This window comes from Lepidochelys kempii, chromosome 10 (assembly GCF_965140285.1).
Source record: "Lepidochelys kempii isolate rLepKem1 chromosome 10, rLepKem1.hap1, whole genome shotgun sequence".
Lineage (NCBI taxonomy): Eukaryota > Metazoa > Chordata > Testudines > Cheloniidae > Lepidochelys > Lepidochelys kempii.
The window spans coordinates 34841414-34864063 of NC_136389.1; the positions used below are offsets into that span (position 1 = coordinate 34841414).

A 22650-nucleotide genomic window follows, 5' to 3' on the forward strand; every position below is an offset into this window, starting at 1 on the left:
ATGTCGTGATGTTTACATGTTGTGTCATGATGCTGCCGCATGGTGAGATAAGGTCAGAATATCATGATGCAATTGTTACAGTCAGCTCATTTTCATCTAGGATGACCATATGTCCCGATTTTATAGGGAGAGTCCCCATATTAAGGACTGTCTTATATAGGTCCCTATTACCCCCCACCCCCGTCTTGATTTTTCTCACTTGCTGTCTGGTCACCCTATTTTCATCCCAGATGACAATGTTTTTAAAGTCACACTCCTGCAGGCCTCAGGTTAACAATGCAAGACTCATAATGAAGAAGCAGTGTTACTTTATGTGCCTGTTGCGACAGCTGGTCCCAATGTGAAATGATTGCATTAGTAATCCCAGTTTAGAACAGGGTCTACTTTTACATTAGTACGGTAATAGCATCTCCTCTGAAAAGGGGACAAATATTTTAACACATTGTTCTGACGCTATTTGAATCCCAGAGATGGTCAGCAATGCTGACTTTCTCAGCAGAGTGGTCAAATCAGCCACCAGTGAATCCAGCTCTGTGAGGTGGACCAGGCTGGTGGAATAGGTGCTGTGCCATTTTACTAATCCACACAAAGCCAAATGGGCCTTGGATTAGCTTGCACTCACTAAGGGAAATCATGTTTTTTATAGCGACGAGCATGCTTCACCCTTGCTTCATCCTTGGGTGAACTTTGCTTTGTGGTTTTCTCACTCTTGTTACCCTTTTGCCAGCCAGCCTGCACCCAGGATTCCCCATCTTTCTGACATCATCTTCTTTTGCTATGAGTGGCACCTCCAGTTGCTTTCAGAGCTGAATTTCCTTTGTGCTGGAAAATCCCATTAAAGCCCCATCCTTCCTGGCAGCAGAGAACACTAATGGCCAGATTGTGCCATTGTGAAAGTCAAATATGAATTTTGCCGTTGATTTCAAATGGGAGCTGGATTGGGCCCTAACTGTAAAAAATCACTGTAAAATGATTTTTAATCAATGAATGTGTCATCAGGAGATACTCCTCATATGTGACTGCATAACTTCATAGTTCTTCTTCGAGTGCTTGTTCATGACCATTCCAATCAGGTGTGTGCACGTGTGCGTGCACAGCAGCCAGAAAACTTTTCCCCTAGCAGCATTTGTCGGGTCAGTCCAGGCGCCCCCTGGAGTCGCACCTTCATGGCACTCAATATACATCCCTGCCAACCCACCACCCCTTCAGTTCCTTCTTACCACCAGTGATGGCTAGCTGGAACAACATGTTGCTCTTGCTTTGCAAGCGTGTTTGGGCAGTGTCCACTCTTAGTGTTTATAGTTAGTTCTCAGTAGTTACTAGTGTTAGTTTAGTATTAGTAGTTAGGTCATAAGTTTCCTTTTGGGGTCCCCCCCACAAACAACACCCCCCCAGCACTGGGGTATGCCCAAGTCCCCAGGGTTCAAACTCTGTGAGGACTGTGGAAAATTTATACCTAAGAGCAACCCACACTCTTCCTGTCTGTGGTGTCTCGGGGAGAGCCACCAGAAGGAGAGGAGCAGAATTTGCAAAGGGTTTTGCTCTAGGACTTTAAAAGACCGGGAGCAAAGACTCAAGTTCCTTCTCATGGAGGCAGCAGTCCAGCCACAATCCAACCCAGGCTCAGCAGATCCCACACCCGTCACCTCCTCATCGGTGCCAAGAAAGGACCACAAGGAGTCACGGCACCACCACAGCTCCACCCATAGACAATCTTCTGTGAGGCACCAGTCTCAGTCCCCAGTGCCCCAGAAAAAGAAAAGGCCAGAGAGGGGTTGCTCTCTCCCTTTCAAGCCCAAGGAGCCTGTGGCAGGGAGTCCCGAACCAGGCCACGTCACCTCAGCTCCTCTGCCTCCCAGGGTCTCATTGACTCCTGCCACCCCCCGGGTCCAGTTGAGTCTGAACCCTCACCACTCTCCGGACCGACATAGCAGAGAGCTCCAGCTCCCCGCTACAGGAACCCCTCTCACAAGCAACTCCTTATGCAGGAGGTGCTCTCATTCCTTTCATTAGGGGCAGTGAAAGAGGTTCCTCAGGAGTAAAAGGGCAAGGGTTATTATTCCCGGTATTTCCTAATACCGAAAGCCAAAGGTGGGCTCAGGCCCATCCTAGACCTGCGAGAGCTCAACAAGTCGACTTCATAAGAATGATGTTCAATGAACTGGGCCTTCTTCTGAATGAGGGGAAATCAACACTGTCCCCTGTTCAGAGGATAAAGTTTTTAGGGGCTGTACTGGACTCGACACAAGCCAGGGCATACCTGCCGGAAGCAAAGTTTCAGTCCCTCAGTGACATGAAGTCTCAGGCAGTTCCAACCACAGCAAGGAATTGCCTGAAACTACTGGGAAACATGTACCTACATAGTACAGCATGCCAGACTCAGACTTCAACCTCTTTAGTCATGGCTAGCATTAGTGTATCGGCCAGTCTGGGACAGCTTGGATAAGATCATAATCCTGCATCGCCCAGTACTCGACTCCTCCCTTGGACTCCCTTTCGTCATGGATCACGTCCTGCATCCATGAGTGCTACAACCTGGCAGGTGTGCCTGCTCCCCCGATCACTGCACACTCCACCAGGACTCAGGCCTCTTCAACGATGTTCCTGGTGCAGGTTCCTACACAGGAAATCTGCAGAGCAATGACGTGGTCCTCCATACACACTTTCACCATGCATTATGCAATCACCCAGCAGGCCAGAGACGATCCGGCCTTTGAACAAGCAGTGCTCTAATCAGTGGACGACTCCGACCCCACCTGCTGAACTTGGGCTTGTGAGTCACCTGATTGGAATGGACATGAACAAGCACTCAAAGAAGAAAAAACAGTTACCTTCTCATAACTGTTGTTCTTCGAGATGTGTTGTTCATGTCCATTCCAATACCCATCCTTGTACCCCTCTGTCGGAGTAACTGGCAAGAAGGAACTGAGGGGATGACGGGTCGGCAGGGCTCTATATTGAGCTCCATGAAGGTGTGACTCCAGGGGGCTCCCAGGCCGACCTGACAGATGCTGCTAGGGGAAAAGTTTTCTGGCTGCCATGCACACACACACGCGTACACCTGATTGGAATGGACGTGAACAGCACATCTTGAAGAACAACAGTTACGAGAAGGTGAATAACCATTTTTTCTTCACATCTCTCTCATAAGTTAATACCCATCTGAACAAAGAGATCTCCCAATAGCATGTATTAATATAGATTGTCAGGGTTCTCTTATCATGGTGCCAACCAGCAAGCTTTTTATCTGATGTTATGTGTAATATTATATCGGATGCAGCTGAATGAGTATGCATTTGGCATTGTCAAATCTCAGTTCAAGGAAACCGAGATAATCATCATTAAAACAGGGCTTCCAATCAAACCGAGAAAGACAAAAACGAGCCCAGGTCTGTACTCCTCACATTAGCACAACAGCCAGTGAAGTGAGTGAGACTTTTCCTTGCATAGGGAGACAGCCCTTTGTAAGTCATGTGTTGCACAGGGTGAGGGGTCTGAGACTGTAGAGTGGGGCACTTCCTGGTTCACCAAGAAAACTCTGCACAAGGAGCTTGTTTACCACCTGCTTTTCTTCAGATCTGAAGAAGAACCATCTTCCTTCTTCATAACACTTTATCAAATAAAAAAATAACACTATGTCCAAAATGCTTGTGAAGTAAGGCTCCTAAATCCACATGGCAGCACTGAAATACAAATGGCCTGATTTGCAGAGGTGATGAGCACCAGCAGCTCCCCTTGACTTCATGGGATCTGTGGATGCTCAGCTTCCCTGCAAATTAAATCACTTTTAAATAGGTACTGTGACAGGGTTGGGCCAGATGGCTATAGGAGAGTAATAGAAGGCAGATATATTAGCCCCAGGCTCAGTAGGTCCCTTTTCCTTGGGTAAGGTAACAGGAAAGGTTCCAGAACAATCAGGAACCTTCTGGAAACAATTAAGACAGGCTGATTAGAACACCTGCAGCCAATCAAGAAGTTGCTAGAATCAATTAAGGCAGGATAATCAGGGCACCTGGGTTTTATAAAGGAGCTCACTTCAGTTTGCGGTGCGTGTGTGAGGAGTTGGGAGCAAGAGGCACTAGGAGCTGAGAGTGAGAATGTGGACTGTTGGAGGACTGAGGTGTACAAGCATTATCAGACACTAGGAGGAAGGTTCTATGGTGAGGATAAAGAAGGTGTTGGGAGGAGGCCATGGGGAAGTAGCCCAGGGAGTTGTTGCTGTTGCACAGCTGTTCCAGGAGGCACTCTAGACAGCTGCATTCCACAGGGCCCTGGGCTGGAACCTGGAGTATAGGGTGAGCCCGGCTTCCCCCCAAATCCTCCCAACTCCTGGTCAGACACAGGAGGAGTCGACCTGGACTGTGGGTTCAGAAAAACGGCCAAGCTGAGGGCTGCCATGAAGCTCCAAGGCGAGCAAATCCACCAATAAGCGCAAGACCCACCAAGGTAGAGCAGGAACTTTGTCACAGTACCTAAACATGGACTTAGGAGTCTAGCTTTAGGTTCCTAGGGTTGAAGTGTTGGCCTATGTAATTTCAGATGGCTGTATTTTGCCCTAACAAGACTTCAAGTCCCCCTGATAAGAGATCCTCAAGAGAAGAACCTCCTGCTGAGCCACGCTTGCACTGTCTGATTTTACTGCTGAGAAAGGAGAATGCTGGCCATCATGTTCCTGCATTGGTGAAAGGTAATGCCAGTCTTTCCTAGGTCCCTCAGCGAAGAGCATTGGTATTTGGGCATGCACCAGACTGAAAAGCTTCATTTAACAGCACCATGTTGCAGTCAAACCCTTTCAAAATATATGGGCTTGACCTTAGCTTTCACTAAGTAGCATGCACCACCAGACTTGTATATGAATCAGCCACCACCATTAGATCCACATTCTGTGTATCAGGTAATCAAGCTATGCAGTAATTTGGTCTTTAGCCTTCAGTTTTTGGACTCCTCATTGCCCAGGTAATCATGGTGGCCAAAAGTATCCATCTGCAACTGTGCCAGAAGACAGTCCCTCTTCCTATCAGATTCAGACCTTGCCCTTGTGATCCACCTATTTGTGACGCCTAGGCTTGTTTATTTCAACTCATTCTATACCTAGGAATTCATATTTTAAGGACAGGAGAGACTATTAGATCATCTAGTCTGTATAACACAGGGCAGAAGATTTCACCCAGTTTTTACACCTCATAACTAGTGTTTGATTAAATCAACTCTTCCAGGAAGGTATCCAATCTTTACTGAAGACTGCAAGAGTTGGAGAATCCACCACTTCCTTCGGCATTTTGTTCCAGTGGTTAATCACCTCACTGTTAAAAATGTGTACCTTGTTTCTAATCTGAATTTGTCTGGCTTTAACTTCCAGCTCTTGTTACGGACTTCTGCACTAAGTTTCAGAGCCCGTTAGTACCTGGTATTTTCTTCCCTTGAGGGTACTGATACAGCGTAACCAAGTCACATCTCAGTTTTCTTTTTGATCAGCTAAACAGATTGAGCTTCTTAAGTCTTTCACTGCAAGGCTTCTTTTGCAACCCTTGACTCAGTTTTGTGGCTCTTCTCTGCACCCACTCCAATTTTCTAAAATACTGTATGCAGTAATCTGGTATTGTCCTCACCAATGCCACATACAGAGGTAAAATCACTTCCATATTCCTACTCAACTGTCTATACGTCCAAGGATGGCATTGGCCATTTTTGCCGCTGTGTCACACTGCAAGCTCATGTGCAGCTGTTTGTCCACTCTGACCCCTAAATCCATTTGAGTCATTGCTTTTGTGCTCGGTACTCTAGGTTCTCTGTCTTCATATGAAGTAGCTGTGAATTCATGAAGCCAGATGCCTGGCTTAAAAAGCTCCAGCTGCTGCAAATGCAGCAGCCCTTCTGCTTAGCAGCACAGGTGAGCATACTGCCCTGGCTCTCTGCAGTGGCAAACAGAGTCCAGTTCAGAGTCTCTATCGTGATATTCAAAGGCCTCCAAGGGTTTGGCCTTAGCTCCATGAGAGAGACCCCTTCCCCTGTGACCATGTTGTCCCACATCTATCTAGCTATGGAACAATTAAACTTTTGACAAATTGGGAGACTAGGAGCTAGAACTTGCACTTGATCCAGGCCTGGACAACAGCTCTTGTTCCTGCAAGGGGTGAGGCTGAGGAACCTCAGCATATTCAAAATTTGTCTCTTTGACTTGGCTTTCCCTCAGCAAGGTCTTCACACAGGTGCACGTCTCCACTCGTCAGACATATGGCCACCTGCAAAAACCAATGCCCGGTGCTCCTTCTACATTCTGAGAAGAAAGGGGGGGATTGTTATTGTTTTTCTAGTTTTAAATCCTTGGGACGGTATCAGTTACTCCGCTGACAGAGCGTTCTCAGGGGCCAGGCCCAGACTGCAGAAGGAACTAAGGACCATCGCAGACCTTCTGCTCCAAGTGCATTTCTTTGACTTTGCCTCCTCCAATATAACCATAGAGCAACATGTATCTGCTGTAAAAAAATCCAAACCCAGTTCTCCTGACTCAACACAGGCTTCTCCCCTTGGGGAGAGGATGAGGGAACAGACATGATAGATATTAGTCATGTTGCTTAATGCATGACTGAAGGTGCTCAGGTAGTATGGTGATGAATGAGTATGGTGGTATGAGAACTTACATAGAATAGAATAGTGATGGGGCCATATAAGTAGCTAGAAAGACAGAAGGGATGTGTGCCCCATGACCAAAGAGCAGGAGAGAATCCTTGGCCAAATTCTTCTAGCTACTGCCTGTCGGGGAAGATTGACTACAGAGAACCCCTCCCGTCACTGGAGTGAGTGTCTACACTGAAGTGTATAGTAGTGCAGCGGTGCCACTGTGGCGGTTTAAGTGCAGACATAGCCTCACTCGGCACTTATTTTTAAAAATCGTGTCTCTTAGCACATAGGTATTTCTTGGTGTACGTGTGCAGTGGTAGGCATATGCTTTGGGCCAGATTCTCAGCTAATGTCAATCAGTATAGCTCCATTGCCTTCATTGCAGCGATGCTGATTTATACTAGCGGAGGAGCTGGCCTCTCAGACTATCAGGACTGGCTTTGTCCAGTGCACAGCAAGTTCTTTACTTATTAGCTTTTCAATTTCTTTTCAGGCAGGGACCCTGGAAGCTGGTTAATTGAGTATCTATGTGGCAAATAATAACTTTCCTCTGTGCCCTTCTCTAACAGTATCCACCCAAGGATCTCAAAGTATTTTACAAACACGAATTAAACCTCAGGGAAAGCATTACTATCCCTATTTAACAAATGGGGAAACTGAGGCACAGAGCAGCTAACTGACTTGGGCACAATCATACAATAAATCTGGGAATAGAACCCAGTTCTCCTGACTCAGTCCTGTGTTTCAATCACATCATCCGTTCTTCACTGCTTCTTTAGTCCACTATAGTTATCCTCTAGTCATCCAGCCCACACTTGGGCAGAACTCCCTTTTCGCTGCAGGATTGGACCCTGTACATTATTCTTTGGGGTTTGGGTGCTTTACAGTGTCCTCTCACTAACTACCCCAGTTTGAGAATTATTCTTCTTCCTCCCATTAGTGCCTTGCTTTTCTATAGTGCACAGTATAATGCTTGAAAATGGAAAACCATAAATCACAGATGTTACAACGGGAAACACATTTAGAGGTTCAGAATGATTTGATAATGCAAAAGGTTCTTTCCCTTTTCTCCAGTGAGTATCTCACACACTCCCTGAAAACATGCTCAGGCATGACTGATTAATCATGGCAGACTAATTACAGCACTGAATCATTTTCTGCCTAAATTCCTTAGAAAAGTTACTCATTGAAGAAATGTGGTTCCTGGTCTTTCTAAGGGAATTTGAGCAAATATTTCTCTTTGAGAAGGTCACTGAGAATATGCACAGTGTTTACAGTGCTTTCATGTACCCAAGCAGAAATTGGCAAAAGGAAAAATTTGAAAAGGTAAAAGATTGCCACTCAAAAATTCATAGATTCTAAGTCCAGAAGGTGATCATAGAATCATAGAAGATTAGGGTTGAAAGAGACCTCAGGAGGTCATCTAATCCAACCCCCTGCCCAAAGCAGGACCAACACCAACTAAACCATCCTGCCAGGGCTTTGTCAAGCCGGGCCTTAAAAACCTCTAAGGATGGAGATTCCACCGCCGCCCTAGGTAACCCATTCCAGTGCTTCACCACTCTTCTGGTGAAATAGTTTTTCCTAATATCCAACCTAGACCTCCCCCACTGCAACTTGAGACCATTACTTCTTGTTCTGTCATCTGCCACCACTGAGAACAGCCTCTCTCCATCCTCTTTGGAATCCCTCTTCAGGTAGTTGAAGGCTGCTATCAAGGCTGATTTTCTCATCTGACCTCCTGCATAAATCAGGCCAGAGAACTTCCCTGAAACAATTCCTTTTTGAACTAGAGCAGATATTGTAGAAAAACATCCAGACTTGACCACAGTCCTTAGACCAACTTTGTAAACATCTCTTTCGTGCTGTCACAACCAAGGCTTGGAGGATCAGTCCTATGGCAGGGCTGGTGTCTGACTCTGAGAGCATGGGTCGAGAGTCAGATGCCAAAGCCAGGGGTCAAAAACCCATTTCAGAGTCTAAATACCAAAGCCAGGGGTCCAAGTGGGAGGCAGAGTTCAAATACTGAAGCCAGGGGTTGGGATCGGACTTGGTGTTCAAGGGCAGAAGCCCGGGGTCCAAGTCAGGGTCGGAGTCTGGGAGTGAGACACTATAACTGGCTGGGGAGTCCACCTAGTTGCACGTTACTTCCTGGAACTTCTCTTGGGCTTAAATAGGGTGCCTGGACCAATAGGGGCCATGAGGGAAGCTGTCAGTCTGGCCTTCTGAGGTGGTGCTTCCTGTGGTGTTTGTCTCTATGGGGTCTATGTGATAATGCATCCAGCCTTATCACAGCTGCCGGGTAGCTGTGTAGAGGCATCAACCTCCTCGTGGGCCTACCTTCCAGCTCCCGCAGAACCTCACACCTGCTACCCTTCATGGCTTCTAAATTGACCTGGACTGGTGGCTTATTCCAGAGCCACCTGTGGAAAAGCTGACAGTTTTGTCAAATAAGCTTTCATCTGGCCACCAGGAAATGCCAGGCTGGCTACAAGGACCCCACAAAGAAGTCCAGTGTTGCTAAGGAATAATCCTTTCCTTCTCCAATACTATTCCCCTTTCCAAGGTATGCCAACTAGGATCGTACTCCTAGAACCTGTCCGTGCCTGATGATATATCCTAGTTAGTCTAAGACACCAAATGACAGTCAGGGCTGAAACAGAACACAGAGACTTGTCATTTCTTTTTGGAGTGGTTTCTTTTCATAACTTGGGGTCGGTGTCAATTGAAAATGCTAGGATGTTGGCTGCAAGGCTAAGATCTTTCTAAGAAAAGTAATGGCCAAGCCAGGCTTTTCCAGCAGCTACTTAATCCTGCTGTAAATGAATGTGGCTTACCATGCTGGTGAGGCTGCAAAACTGTGTTTTATATTCCTTGCGTGAACTCGCCATGACCCATATTAATATCGGAGCTTGGAAATATGAGCCAAGGATAGATGGCAGGATGGCGTGCATTTCCACTTAGTCTTGCTCTGACAGAATGCACCGTAAATAGCTGTGCGTGATATTTCGTACACAATCTATTGTTCTGTTCCTAGGACTGATGAATGAACTAGCAGAACGAGGACTCCTTGGGGAGGTACGAAGCAACTTACCTCCCAGTGCTGAACTGGAACCTGCATTGTGTATTCATGTGGCTCCCTATACTGACAGCTTGTTGCAGACACTGGGTATGTCAGAATGATGGAAAATCTAAGATTCTGCTGATTACAGAGCGAGATGCTGAGGTCTGCCTAATCCAGAACCCAGGATTTGCCTATTATAGGGACAGATCCTGGAGTCTTTACTGGGAATTTTCCTGAGCAAGAACCTCAGGATTTGGTTCATTGTCAATAATAATATATTTAGCACTGTACTCTGAGATCTTTTCCTAATGCTGGTTAGTGACTCCAATGGGACAACTAGTAAGGTGTTATCCTTACTTGTACTGGGTATCAGAAATGAGGCCATATACATTGGCTTTAGGGAGTCAAAAGCTCCCCTAGTAAAAAATAGGTGTGTGTTATCAATTAGAATTTATATCATATTGTGGGCTGTAAAATCTTAATAGGTAGCATAAAGGAGAGAAAGAAAAGGACATTTTTCCTGGGGATTCCATTTCTAAATAGCATTAAGCTAGGAAGGATAATAGATTTGGTATGAAAGTGAAGGGTATGGTGATCAAAACCAAATCTTAAGCCAGATCCTGGAATCTTTGCTTGGTCCTCCCCATTGAACTCAGTAAGTGTTTTGCCAGAGTACAAAGGCTTCAGGACTGACCCATTGTGCACTCAGGTGAATTCTGAAGGAAGATTCTGAGTCCAACCTGCGGACATGAAGGCCCAGCTCCTCAAAGATAGTTAGGCCCCTGTCTCCCATTGAACTCAAAGGCTTTGAGATCTGGGCTGAAATCCCTAATTGCTGTAATTGGCCTCTTGGTGCCAGTAGCAACTGATAAACCAGTACTGGTCCTAATTGCTTAACAATTGGGTTTAAGAACTGAATAGTGATAGGAGTAGAATGCGGCAAAGTTCCTTTCAAGGGATTTCCGACTGTTATGCACGTCCTGGTCATGCCTAGCTGAAGCATGGGAAATGTGTTCCATGCTGCAGAGCTACTGAGTAACCAGAAGTTGGTTTACTGCAGCCTGCATCATTGCTCTGAATTGAGTTTTGTCTCCCGTGTGATCTGAAGAACCAGCTGATTTTTGCTCACTGTTAAAATAAATATATAGACACTGATATTTTTAAAAGAGAAAAGACACTGACCTAACCAAATATAAATATCTAGACATCAGTTTAAAAACACAATCCAGACTTTCTAGCTCTGATGATTTTAGGGCTGGAGAATGATTCACTGTTGGAAACAAAACTTGCTCATGTTTTGCAGATAAGCCCTTGCTTTAGACCACGTTGAGACTCACTCACCAGACACTTGCCTACGTCCTACTTTTGTATCTGGGAGGAAGCTACTCTTAGAACCCATGCTCTGTTATTCTCTGGAGAATTAATCAATCCCTCCACACTAAGAGAAAGAGGAAGTTTGTTACCCTGGATAACTAGATTTGTTGTTTTGATCTTCTCTCTGAGCAGGAGGCAATCTCAGTGCAGTGCCAGACTCGTGTAATGTTCCTCTGGATCTTTTATGCCACCGAACCTACGCCTCGGATCCTGAAATGGAACAAGTTGTCATCCTGACACTGATTGGAAAGGAAGCCATGAAGAGTGCTGGCCATCTTCTTTGCCAAATCCTTCATCCTGGCTTCCAGAAGCAACCTCAAAACCCAGGTGACTCCTTCTCTTGGGGAAGGTTTGTACGCCTTGGCCAGCTAAATTCTATCCAGCTACTCTTAACTCAGCAAGTTCATTTAGGAAAAGTGGTGAAAGGGGCTCTGTAACGGGGCCCACTCCTCCCCATCCTTAGATGCCCCAAGAACCTCTCAGACTCTCTCTGCTGAGTGATTTATTTACATTCCCATCACCGACACTAATACAGCGCTTTTCTCCCTTTAGCCCTTTCCCACAGGGCCAGGGAGGAACAGAAGTCTCCCTTCCTTGAAAGCTGTGCACGCACTGGACTCAGCTGGCGCTGGTTACCCCCTCTCTCCTCCAGTATGTCCTTCCTGCATCCTTCTCATAGCCTCTGCTGCTGGACTAATTAGCTCTTCCAGCCTGAGCAGCTAAACTAGCTTGCACCTCCCTAGTTAGCCTTTTCCAGGGGAGCTGATTGATGCCTAAGTGATCAGATGCCTAAGTGCCTCACCTGCTAGCTTCTAACACTCTGTCCCAGGCCCTATCAGGTAGATAGGTGTGTTTATTTATCTCCCTAAAGAGTCTGTGAATGTTAGTGAGTGATCTTGGCCCGGATGGGCATCATTTGACTGCAGTAGGTTTTGAATCAGTTCAAGGATGTGCTAAGGTTCAGGCTAGCTCATATATGTAATCCGAACCAGTTTGCCCAGCCCTCATATTTAGGAGGCAGGATGGTTCTGTGGATAGGGAACAGAACAGGGGAGTCAGGAGACCTGAGTTCTACTCTAGTTCTGCCACTAGCCTCTTGTGTGACCATGGGCATGTTACTTCACTGCTTTGTGCCCCAGTTTCCCCATTGGTACAATGGAGATAATGACACTGACCTCCTTTGTAAAGTGCTTTCAAATGTATGCCTGAAAAGTGCTATATAAGAGCAAAATAGTATGATTATTTTATTAACTGGCACTAATTGCACAGAAATTGTTATGAAGTAAAAAACAAAGTACTCCTTAACATAGGGTCAGAATCTGGCAGCCTGGGTCTCACTGAGTAGCACGCTACTCCGAGAGTAGACTTGAAACCAATGGGCGTACTCGCAAAATATGATACTACTCACTGCGTGCAAGGGTTCCTGAATCTAGCTCATAGTAACCTCAGCAACATACAATTATGTATTGAACCTCCAAACATCTTGCTACACAGAAAACAAGCCTAGTTTGCAAACATAACAATAGTTAAGTTATTCTAGTGACAAGTCAATGTTACAATGGAGTTGATTACTATAATTAATATCCCTTAAAATGAAGCATTATCAGAGCAGTTACAATATCTATAATTATATACTATGCTGTATCAAAGCACTTAAATATCATTGTATTCCCAACATGTCCCTTTCACCTGCTCTACATTAAAGCCTTTCTTTAATCAGACTGCGGCACTTGATCTCCATGCGTCTCTGCTGATGTGGCACAGGGTTCTTTATTTCCTAGGTAGCCCATTCCTGGCTCTAATTATTAGCCATTTAACTTCCGAGAAGTTGTATTGTTTGAATATACTAAGTTTTAGCCCAGTGTGATTCCAAACCCTGCATTGCACTTCCTGGTGGATGGGAGGGATAGTGGAGACCAAACAAGTTTGGAAGTTCCTGTCTGCTAAAGAAGATCATAAGACGAGTGTGAATGTAAGACACTAGCAGAGAACAGCCTCTAGGAAACACAAGCTACCAATTAGTAATTAACAGGTTTCTCTTTTCTTGCAGAAGGACTTGACCCAGGGTTTGAGCTTCTGAGCCTCAAGTGGTTGCACCGTCTCACTCGGAGTCAGGCCAAAGAAGTAACCCCTTTCGAGGTGGGAGATACCTCCTGGCAAAGAAGCATCAATATGCTGATGTCCAGCCCAGCTCTCATCTGTGCGCTGCGGAGAGTCAGTGCCTTTGGGGTTCTTGCTGAGACCCTGAAGAAGCTGACGCTGCTGGGAGACAAGACAAACACTAACACCAGTGACCTTCAGAGAGTGATGGCCTTGACCCCAGAGATGGCCTTCAGGCAGGCAGTCCTCTTCTTCACCGAGAAAGAGTTCATAGCTGGTAGGAGTTGTTCTTACTGTTAACAGGCTTTGCAGTTAGGCAGGCCGTGGGCAGCTTACTGAGCACAGACAAAGGAGCCTTTTTGCTGTGTGTTCCCGTCAAGCAGGATAAAAAACACAGTAAATTAAATTAATTCAGGGTCAAATTCTGCACTTGTGTGCATGTGTGGGGCTCCAATAAAGTCACTGGAAGCCATATTGGTGAACATGAAGGTAGGTTTTGGCACTAATAGTCTAACACAACTTTGCACCCCCATTGCACCTTTTACCTGAGGATCTCAACGCACTTTATACTATTAAAGAGCCTTTACAGTCCCATGAGCTAGGTAAATAGTATTATAGCCATTTTGCATGTTTATATACGCAGACATGGAGATGCAGAGAGCCTAAATGGCATGCTGAAGGGCTTACAGTAACAAAGTCAGGAATAGAATCTAGGAATCATGACAACCACTCATTTGTTCTGACCACTCGCACACCCATTAGACAAGCTTCCACACCCTACAGCTGTAAGGATCCATGTGATCTCATAAACTGCTGCATAATGATTGATCACATGACAGAACACGTGATAGCCGTCAACTTCTATAGGGTTTGACAACATGTAAAGTAGCAGACATACAGTCCAGTGCCTGGTGTCCCTATACAGACAGACTCCTTAGGGACTAACTCAGTGATGCACTGAATCCTTTGTTTAGGATTTCCTTCTGAACAAAAGGAAAAGGAACTCATGGAAAATGGATGGCACTGTTGCCAAAGGCTCCCCAAACATGAATGATACTTGCTGGCACTAACGCATCTGTGTAGTAAACCTACTGGTTTCCTTCCATAGAAAGGAATGTGCAGCCAGACCTGCTTAAGCCAAATCACTTTGCATACAGTGGTTTTATTCAGATTTGATGCCTTGGAGTAGCAAAACCTGGAGCTCACTCTGTTACCTGTAATATGAAATCTATCAGCAAGTCACTTAAGAAATCCTGACTCCCAGCACCAAAGGGTAAATAGTCCATAATGCACATATGCTATAAGATCATATGCCATTTTCTGGGTACCCAGAGATGGGCACATGATAACTGTGTGTATTGAATGAGGAGAAGGTGTCAGAGTTCCATAAACTCATTATAAATTCCTTATGAATTATAATAACCCTCTATTTCTTCCTGTTTCTGCACATTTGCATTACTGCCAACTCAAGCTTATATGCTCCTGTCAGATGCATACAGTGCTTATGTAGTGCAGAACAACAGTGCAGTCTAATACAATAGCAGACATGAGCTGTGTTGGTGTCAAAAAGTATAGGTACATGCTGTTGTGGTGATCTGCAAATGAACTATTCAGGTGTTTTGTGTTTAGAGTGGAGGAGCATGAAAAGGGGGTCTTCAGTAACGGGATGGAAGCCAGCATCTCAAAGTTAGATCTCCCCAAAACTGTGTATAAAAGCCACTGCGAGTTGATGTGGTATTGACCTGCCTTAAAGTCCTGGTGCAAGAAAAGTTCAGGCAGGGCTGTGAGATCAGCTTGCACAGGAAGGTGGTGGTTACAATCTCAGTTTGCCCAGATAGGCCATTGTCAGTGGTAAAAAGGCAGCACACATACTGCTATTAACCATGACTCCAGCAGCCAGCAGGAACTCTTTTACAGGGTCACTCTGAATTCTTTCCTCCTGTTGTTTTCTCCATCGGGGGTCTTTTATTCTGAAGAGCAATTCTTCCCTTGGGTGGTTTGCAGCTGTTTAAAGCCCACTCCTATTGCCATGGTACATATAGTTACAATTCTGATCTCAACAAGCAGTCGTGACTATCACACTAGGATTAGTCATAAAAAGCACATCTCTTTCCCTTTGCAGATTGCAAACGTCGCCCTGCTATGAAGTACCTGCCACCATCTGTCAGAGGTTCCAGGGCTGAAGGTAAGACCAGAAACATGGGCTCAGTTTGCTTTCAAATTATTCCCTATTCTTAAAATAAATATTGAAAAAATTATAATTCTGCAGCCTTTTGTCATATGCATCACCACTGCATTAATAGACCCGGGCTGCAGTTTGCAGTCCCCTGTGCTTAGGAAGGACGGGGGGCAGGTCATTCTCTGCAAGGGGTACCATGATGGGAGCAGCTTTAATTAACAGGTCAGGGTCCATAGGAGTCCTACTGTGGAGGCTGCCAGGGAGTATGCTGAATCAGTGCCCTGGTGACACCCTTTCCTTGACCATGGCCCTTCCCTCCTCATTTTGTGGGCTAGTGGGCTTCAGGCTGCTGGCCCAGTGTGGATTGTTGGTGATTTGATCACTGCAGCCCCTTCACTGGGTGGTGCCAGCATGAGGGGCGTGCAGCTTGGGTCACATCAGCTTTCACTGGGGGACGGGCAGGCAGGGACTTGCACCCTTGCTCTTGATTTCTGTTACGATATCATTTTGATAGACCAGCATCAGGAGTGGGAATAAACCAACAGTTCTGCAGATGGAGTAGAACACGGAAGGCGACCTGTGCACAAGTTCAGGCTGACCCGTGAAATGGTGCGGAAAGTGGCCAGCCTGGGTAATCAGAAGGTCCAGACTCCGTCCTTTGCTCGCTGACCACAGGGTGGGGACACCTTTCACTCTAGGAGCCAGTTCAGAAGGGTCCCTAGCCGTCTCTAGTGGGAGCTCCTGTCTGTCCAACTCTGATAATTGTGTGTTCCCCATGGCCATAGTATCTAAGCACCTGACAGTCTTTAATATGTTTATCCTCACATCCCCCATGTGAGGCAGGGCAGTGCTATTATCTCCATTGCACAGATGGGGAACTAAATGACTTGCCCAGGGTCACATAGGAAATCTGTGTCAGAGCAGGGTGTTAAACACAGATCTCCCGAGTCCTAAGCTAGTGCCCTAATCGCTGGATAATTTACAGTGCTTTCTCTTTACATCCTTCCTCCTGTCCTGGACAGAGGGGCAGTCCCATCTAGGGCTGTCAAGGAATGTAGGGCTAAACACAGTTCCAAGAACAGTCGGGCTCCCAAAATACTCAAGAAAAAAATAGGTGCTATGGGGATGTGATCACTAAGGGTGTGTCTGCATAGCAGCTGGGAGATGTGCTTGTCAGCGTGGGTAGAGAGCTTGAGCTAGCACATGGAAAATAGCGGTGTTGACATTGCAGCATAGTCAGCAGTGTGGGCTAGCCACCTAGCTCAGACCTAGCTAGAACCGCCCCGTATACCCTGATGTCCACACCATTGTTTATAGCACCATAGCTTGAGCTGAGCTAGTGCCAGACTGTCCATGCTGGGAATCACACCTCCCAGCTGCAGTGTAGATATACCCTGAGAGATTACCAGAGAGCTTCAGGGTCAGATCTGCCGCTTAGTCCTGCTTATTATTCTACCAGAACAAAAAATAGCCATGGAAAGAAACATAGGTCTTATTAAAAGGAAGTGATCCAGCGGGTAGGCAGCTCCCAGATAAAGGGCTGTGGGAAATGGAAACCACGCTGTAATGAAGTCAAAAGGAGTGTAATGACTTAGTCTGTTGCTAACAAACAGGATTTCCTGGTTTTGCTTTTTAAATCAAATGTAATGTTTGTTAAAGCGGCCAGACTGAAACCCCGGGAGACTGAAGGCCTTTACTTATACTAAAAGTATAAAGTTACACTTCACTAAACAGGCAGCAGCACAAGCTTCCCCAGCAACATATCCAAACAATTATGGTGAGGGATGTTCTATAGGGGCCTGAAGGGAGTTCAGTCTCCTTGGCCCCTTCACTCCACTGGCCCCTCTGTTGAGAATGCCAGTAAAGGGGGACAGTTAGCTGGTTTTGAGACCTGTCTGCTGTAGCTGGACTGAGATCCACGAATTCATTCTATCAAAGAACCTTCAAGTGGTAATAACACTGCTCAGCCCTTGTGCATTTAGGCTGGAGATCAACCAGTAGCCTAGAGGTGAAAGACTCCATATTCCATTGCCCGTCCCTTGAGTTATCCAGTCCCTTCACAGGGAATGATTTTATAAACATGAGTCAGGTTTCAGAGTAGCAGTCATGTTAGTCTGTATCTGCAAAAAGAACAGGAGTACTTGTGGCACTTTAGAGACTAACACATTTATTTGAGTGTAAGCTTTCGTGAGCTACAGCTCACTTCATTGGATGCATGCAGTGGAAAATACAGTGGGAGATTTTATATACACAGAGAACATGAAACAATGGGTGTTACCGTACACACTGTAAGGAGAGTGATCAGGTAAGGTGAGCCACTACCAGCAGGAGAGAAAAAAAACCTTCTCTAGTGATAATCAAGACGGGCCATTTCCAGCAGTTGACAAGAACGTGTGAGGAACAGTGTGGAGGTGGGGGGAATAAATATGGGGAAATAGTTTTACTTTGTATAATGACACATCCACTCCCAGTCTTTATTCAACCCTAATGTATTTCTCCCCCACCTACTGTTCCTCACACGTTTTTGTCAACCGCTGGAAATGGCCCGTCTTGATTATCACTACAGAAGGTTTTTTTTCTCTCCTGTTGGTAATAGCTCACCTTACCTGATCACTCTCCTTACAGTGTATTTTCCACTGCATGCATCCGATGAAGTGAGCTGTAGCTCACGAAAGCTTATGCTCAAATAAATTTGTTAGTCTCTAAGGTGCCACAAGTACTCCTTTTCTATAAACATGAGTGTTAATATGCCTACACATTGTGGTAACCTCTCCAGCGCTGTTCCCTTGAACATTCCCAGAGCAGCAGTTCAGATGGAGGGCCCATTTTTTCCTAGTTTGTTGATAAGGTCATAAGCATCCCAGCACTTGAGTTAAGGCAACTGAAGGCGCAATATATATTAGGGGTTGTGAACAATGCAGCTGCTTGTTTCTGCATGAGGTTTTCCATGGACTTCCAACCCTTGGGATTCCTTCGTAGCATTTTTCATTCTGTTACCGGTTGTCAAGCTGCGTGGTGACTCAGAGTGCTGGCCTTGTGACCAGTGGTGAGCTGGAGCCGGTTCGCACCTGTTCACGCAAACCGGTTGTTAAATTTTGAAGCTGGTTTAGAACCGGTTGTTAAAGGGGTGGGCAAACTCCTGCCCACGGGCCACATCCGGCCTCTAGGACCGTCCTGTCTGGCCCACCTGAGCTCCCAGCTGGGGAGAATCCCCTGGCTGAGAATCCCTTTTTAATTTTTACTCACCCGGCGGCGGATGCTCCGGATCTTTGGCGGCACTTTGGCGGCGGGTCCTTCACTCGCTCCTGGTCTTGGGCAGCGAGTCCTTCACTCGCTCCGGGTCTTCAGTGGCACTTCAGTCGGGTCCTTCAGTGCCACCGAAGACCCGGAGCGAATGAAGGACATGCCGCTGAAGACCTGGAGTGACTGAAGGAACCGGTTCTTCAGATTTTGGCAGCTCATCACTGCTTGTGACTGAATGGTCTGTTTTATACAGTTATCACTAAAGCCCTGATGAGGATATCAAAGTAATTCATCTTTCACTTTTCTTCTGGAGGTGGGGGGCTGGAAAACAGGGCTCCAGCAAACTACTCAGTTCACATCAGGTGCTCTGGAGCAGGGGAGGTCAGAAGGCGATGGCCCCATCACTTTTTACTGACTGTAAGGGTGAGCCACAGGGTGGAGGGGACAGAGAGGAGCGAGCAGAGGGCAGGGTATTGGGGGGAAGAGGCGGCGTGGGAACGGGGCCTTGGGGGAAGTGGAAGTGCAAGGGTGGGGGCTCAGGGAGAAGGGGCTGCATGGGGGCAGGGCCTCAGGGAAAGGGGCGGTGCTAGAGTGACCGCTTGGGAAGAAGGGGCAGTGCACGGGCGGGGCTTCAGGGGAATGGGCAGTGCAAGGGCAGGGCCTCAGGGGGAAGGAGCTGTGCAGGGGGGGTGGGGCCACGGTTTTGGGCGCTGATGGCCCCCCTCACTTTTAGGGAGCTTCCACTGTTCCTGGTTCACATGTACCTTGAACTGGCCTTAAGCTTCCCATAGCTGCCCAGTGTAGGCCATCGCAGGTACCCTGTCAAACAGGAAAACCATTTGTACCTAAGATCTCATCAGGGGGCCTGACTCTCAGTTATACTAAGGCCCTTGACACTGCTCTGGTAGTGTAAAGGGGCCCTAAAGTGGGTGGGAATTGTCCCTGAGAGTACTCCCTATTCAGTGAGCAGAGTACGTGGACTTTGACAGGATTTGTTGGTGTTCAGCACTTCTGAAATCAAGCCATGTACGTTCTGATATGATATTTGAAAACAAAGCGTACATCATGAAGAGCATCTGTGTAACTGCCATATGTTGCAGTACAGCAGAGATGACAATACTCCCAACTGCTGTCCCAAAGCAATGCTCACTTATTAAAGTCAATTCACTGTTCTTCTATAGGGGGAGAGACTCGGAGAGGCCACGCAGAGCCATTGTTCACCTACATGCAAGCAGGTGAGGAGGGCAGGGTTCTCTCTCTGTTTCACTCTCTTAAACATAGTTGTTGTTCAGCAAATATTCCTGGGGGGAAAGTGGGTTTAACAAGGCCTTTGTGGAGCCAGCTTGGATAGATACCAACAGGGACCAAGGAAAAGGATGACAGTTGGAATTGCACAAGATGTTAACCTGGGCTTGAACACAGACAGTGATATACACGCCCTTGTCTAAACATCCCAGGAACCTGACATGTGCTTCTCTTGAGGTTGTATTGATTTAAAGCCACCCACACACCCAAAGGAAGGAAACACACCTCTCCAGTTTAGGAGTGTATATGAAGACAATGCAGCAGTTTGGCTTCAACCCCTTTAAAGCAACACCAACTTAGACACTTGGCCAAACCTTGGCCACCAGGATGGGAGTTGAGAGTATCACAGAACAGAAGAAAAGGTAACAAAGGCTAGAAAAGCATTGGCAAAACCTGGGAAGGCCAGAGAGCAGTCAGAAGTGATGAGGGAAATCAGCCTGGACCTTTGGGGAGCACCAGAGGCCTACAAATTAAGGGTTATAGTAACACATGATCAGCATGGCGAGTCCCCATTGATATGTGGGCAATTAACTGATTGAATCTGGGACAGTGTATGGCTCTTAGGGGAATCTGAAGATGTCAGTTTTGCAGGCTCATCTGAAGGTAAGAACATGTGCACACCTTCAGGTGTGGATAATTTATATACATATGTATAAATATGCAGCACATATAGTTAACCACATACCAGAAAGAATAGGAATGTTTGCCCAGAAACACAGCAGATGGTGAGTAAAACATCTTGAGGACAATGACTACTTATGTAACAATATGTAATTTAGATTGCCATTCTATACACCAGTAGCTGTGGGTAGCAGGGAGGTTTGCCTCTGCATAGCAAGCTGTTGCTATGGCATTTACCTTTCTGTTCAAGGATTTTGTACAGAAAATATGAGATCCTATAATGTCAGAGCTCCCAGAAGAAAATGGGTTAATTTGTCTCACTGAGGTGTACACAGAATGAGGGGCATGTTGTTATTTTTTATCTGGCTCCAAATTGCTTTGTGTCATGAATCAATAACATGTCTCTTGCCATTTGTAAAGAACTCCATGCATCAAATTATATGTACTATCACTGATGCTTCATTGCATTGACATCTGTATAATCAGTAACATGGTGCATAGAAAACATAAAGTGACATCTGATGTACGCAAACAGATAATAATGGTAACAGTATTAGCAGCCTGCAATACTTATTACATGCTTCATGCTAGCTGACATGGTTAGGCACCAGGAGCTGACGGGTCCCAGTTCACTGTTTCTGACATTACATTTTGCCAACAAGTCTTAAAAAGATGTTATCAGGATAAAAATCATAATTGTACTCCTAATAATATGGTGCTTTTGATTACAGAGACTGATAGAATTTTAAATGGCAGTTATGTAAATATCAACACTTTCACAGTTTGTTTGCTTTATGCATTTCACCCAGTGAGGACAGTGAAGCTAGCCTGATCAGTTTCACTTTCCATTTCTAGTCAGTTTCTTTTTGTGGCTCTCAGGCATAGGCACAGTGATGCTGAGCTCGGCTCTCAGCTCTGTAGAGGGAAGTTTGGGTCACACACAAAGTGATTTTGGCTCAGATCCTCAGTGATATTTAGACATCTAACTCCCACCAAAATCAGTGGCAGTTTTGTGCCTAAGTACCCTTAAGAATCTGAGCCTTTAGACCTAAGCTATTTGACAGTGCCCTTCTAAACAGCATAGTCCTAGTAGGGAAACAGAAACATGGGATCTAAATAAAGAATGATAAGGATTCAGTGGTTGCCATAAGGATTGTATCTTATATCCTGTGGTAACTTTGGCTTTGTTCTGATCTTATATTACATGGAAAAGGGGACTCGATTATCAAGTTTAACATATGCAAAATTAGCATCCCACATGAAGATCTGATATGAATTGATTCTGGATCTACAAACTTGTGGTATAAAATGTTTGGAACTATAGGTAGTGCTCACAGATATTCAGGTATCGGATAGAATCACCCTTCTGGCCTTGGCTGGTCTGGATATATTTTAAAACTAAAATATTAAACCATACCCACAGCCTTATTCTGTATTTGTTTGGTTCTGTCAGTACAGTCCTGTGGACTGCATGCCAGCTGCTTTTAAAAGTCCTTGTTCTTTAGATGCCTATCCTAGCTGACAAACGATTACGTTGTTTGCCTTTAAAATTACCGAGAGTGAGTACCAATGCTCAGTGCTTTAAACATCTTTGGTTTCACTGTAATGCTTTTTTGTTACAGGAGCCCAGCTTCTTTGTACTGTGTTGCTGATCAAACCTGGTGTCTGGGCTCATAGCCTTGCTAGAATCCTCCGAAAACTAGACCTAGAAAAATTCAGCCTTGTTGGGATGAAACACATAAGCCTGAAACCAGACATTGTCTTAGGACTCCTCTCATCTGAAGCTAAACAGGTTTGTTAAAAAACAGGCAGATCTACAACTGCACTAGCACTTAAAACGATCCAGCTGCAGGATGTGCTGATCGAATCCATTCCTGTTAAAGCAAAAACTCCAGTCCAAGATTCCTCTGTGGTTGTCACAGGTGAACTCTACAAAATAATTAAATCTGCACTGGGTGTCAGATAGAAAGAGAGCTATATCACATGGCACAAAGAAACAGACCAGGTTTCTCTGAAAGAAAAATTCTGAGCACTTGGATGACATGCAGATGCCATTTAGGAGGAAACCTCCCGTGAACTGAATAAGTTACGAAGTAAACTTCCTAATTCATAATGAGTCCTATTACATTTCCAATCGAAGCTC

General features: G+C 45.7%; 1 protein-coding gene across 1 annotated transcript in view; it reads left to right on the forward strand.

The window, feature by feature from the left end:
- Positions 1-22650, forward strand: part of DNAAF8 (dynein axonemal assembly factor 8) — a 147551-nt gene that overhangs the window by 101074 nt on the left and 23827 nt on the right. The window contains exons 19-25 of the mRNA XM_073362829.1: positions 4540-4687; positions 9659-9790; positions 11192-11386; positions 13110-13436; positions 15282-15344; positions 19763-19816; positions 22130-22299. Of these exons, the coding sequence (XP_073218930.1) occupies positions 4540-4687; positions 9659-9790; positions 11192-11386; positions 13110-13436; positions 15282-15344; positions 19763-19816; positions 22130-22299 (1089 nt within the window). The remainder of the gene's footprint in view (positions 1-4539; positions 4688-9658; positions 9791-11191; positions 11387-13109; positions 13437-15281; positions 15345-19762; positions 19817-22129; positions 22300-22650) is intronic.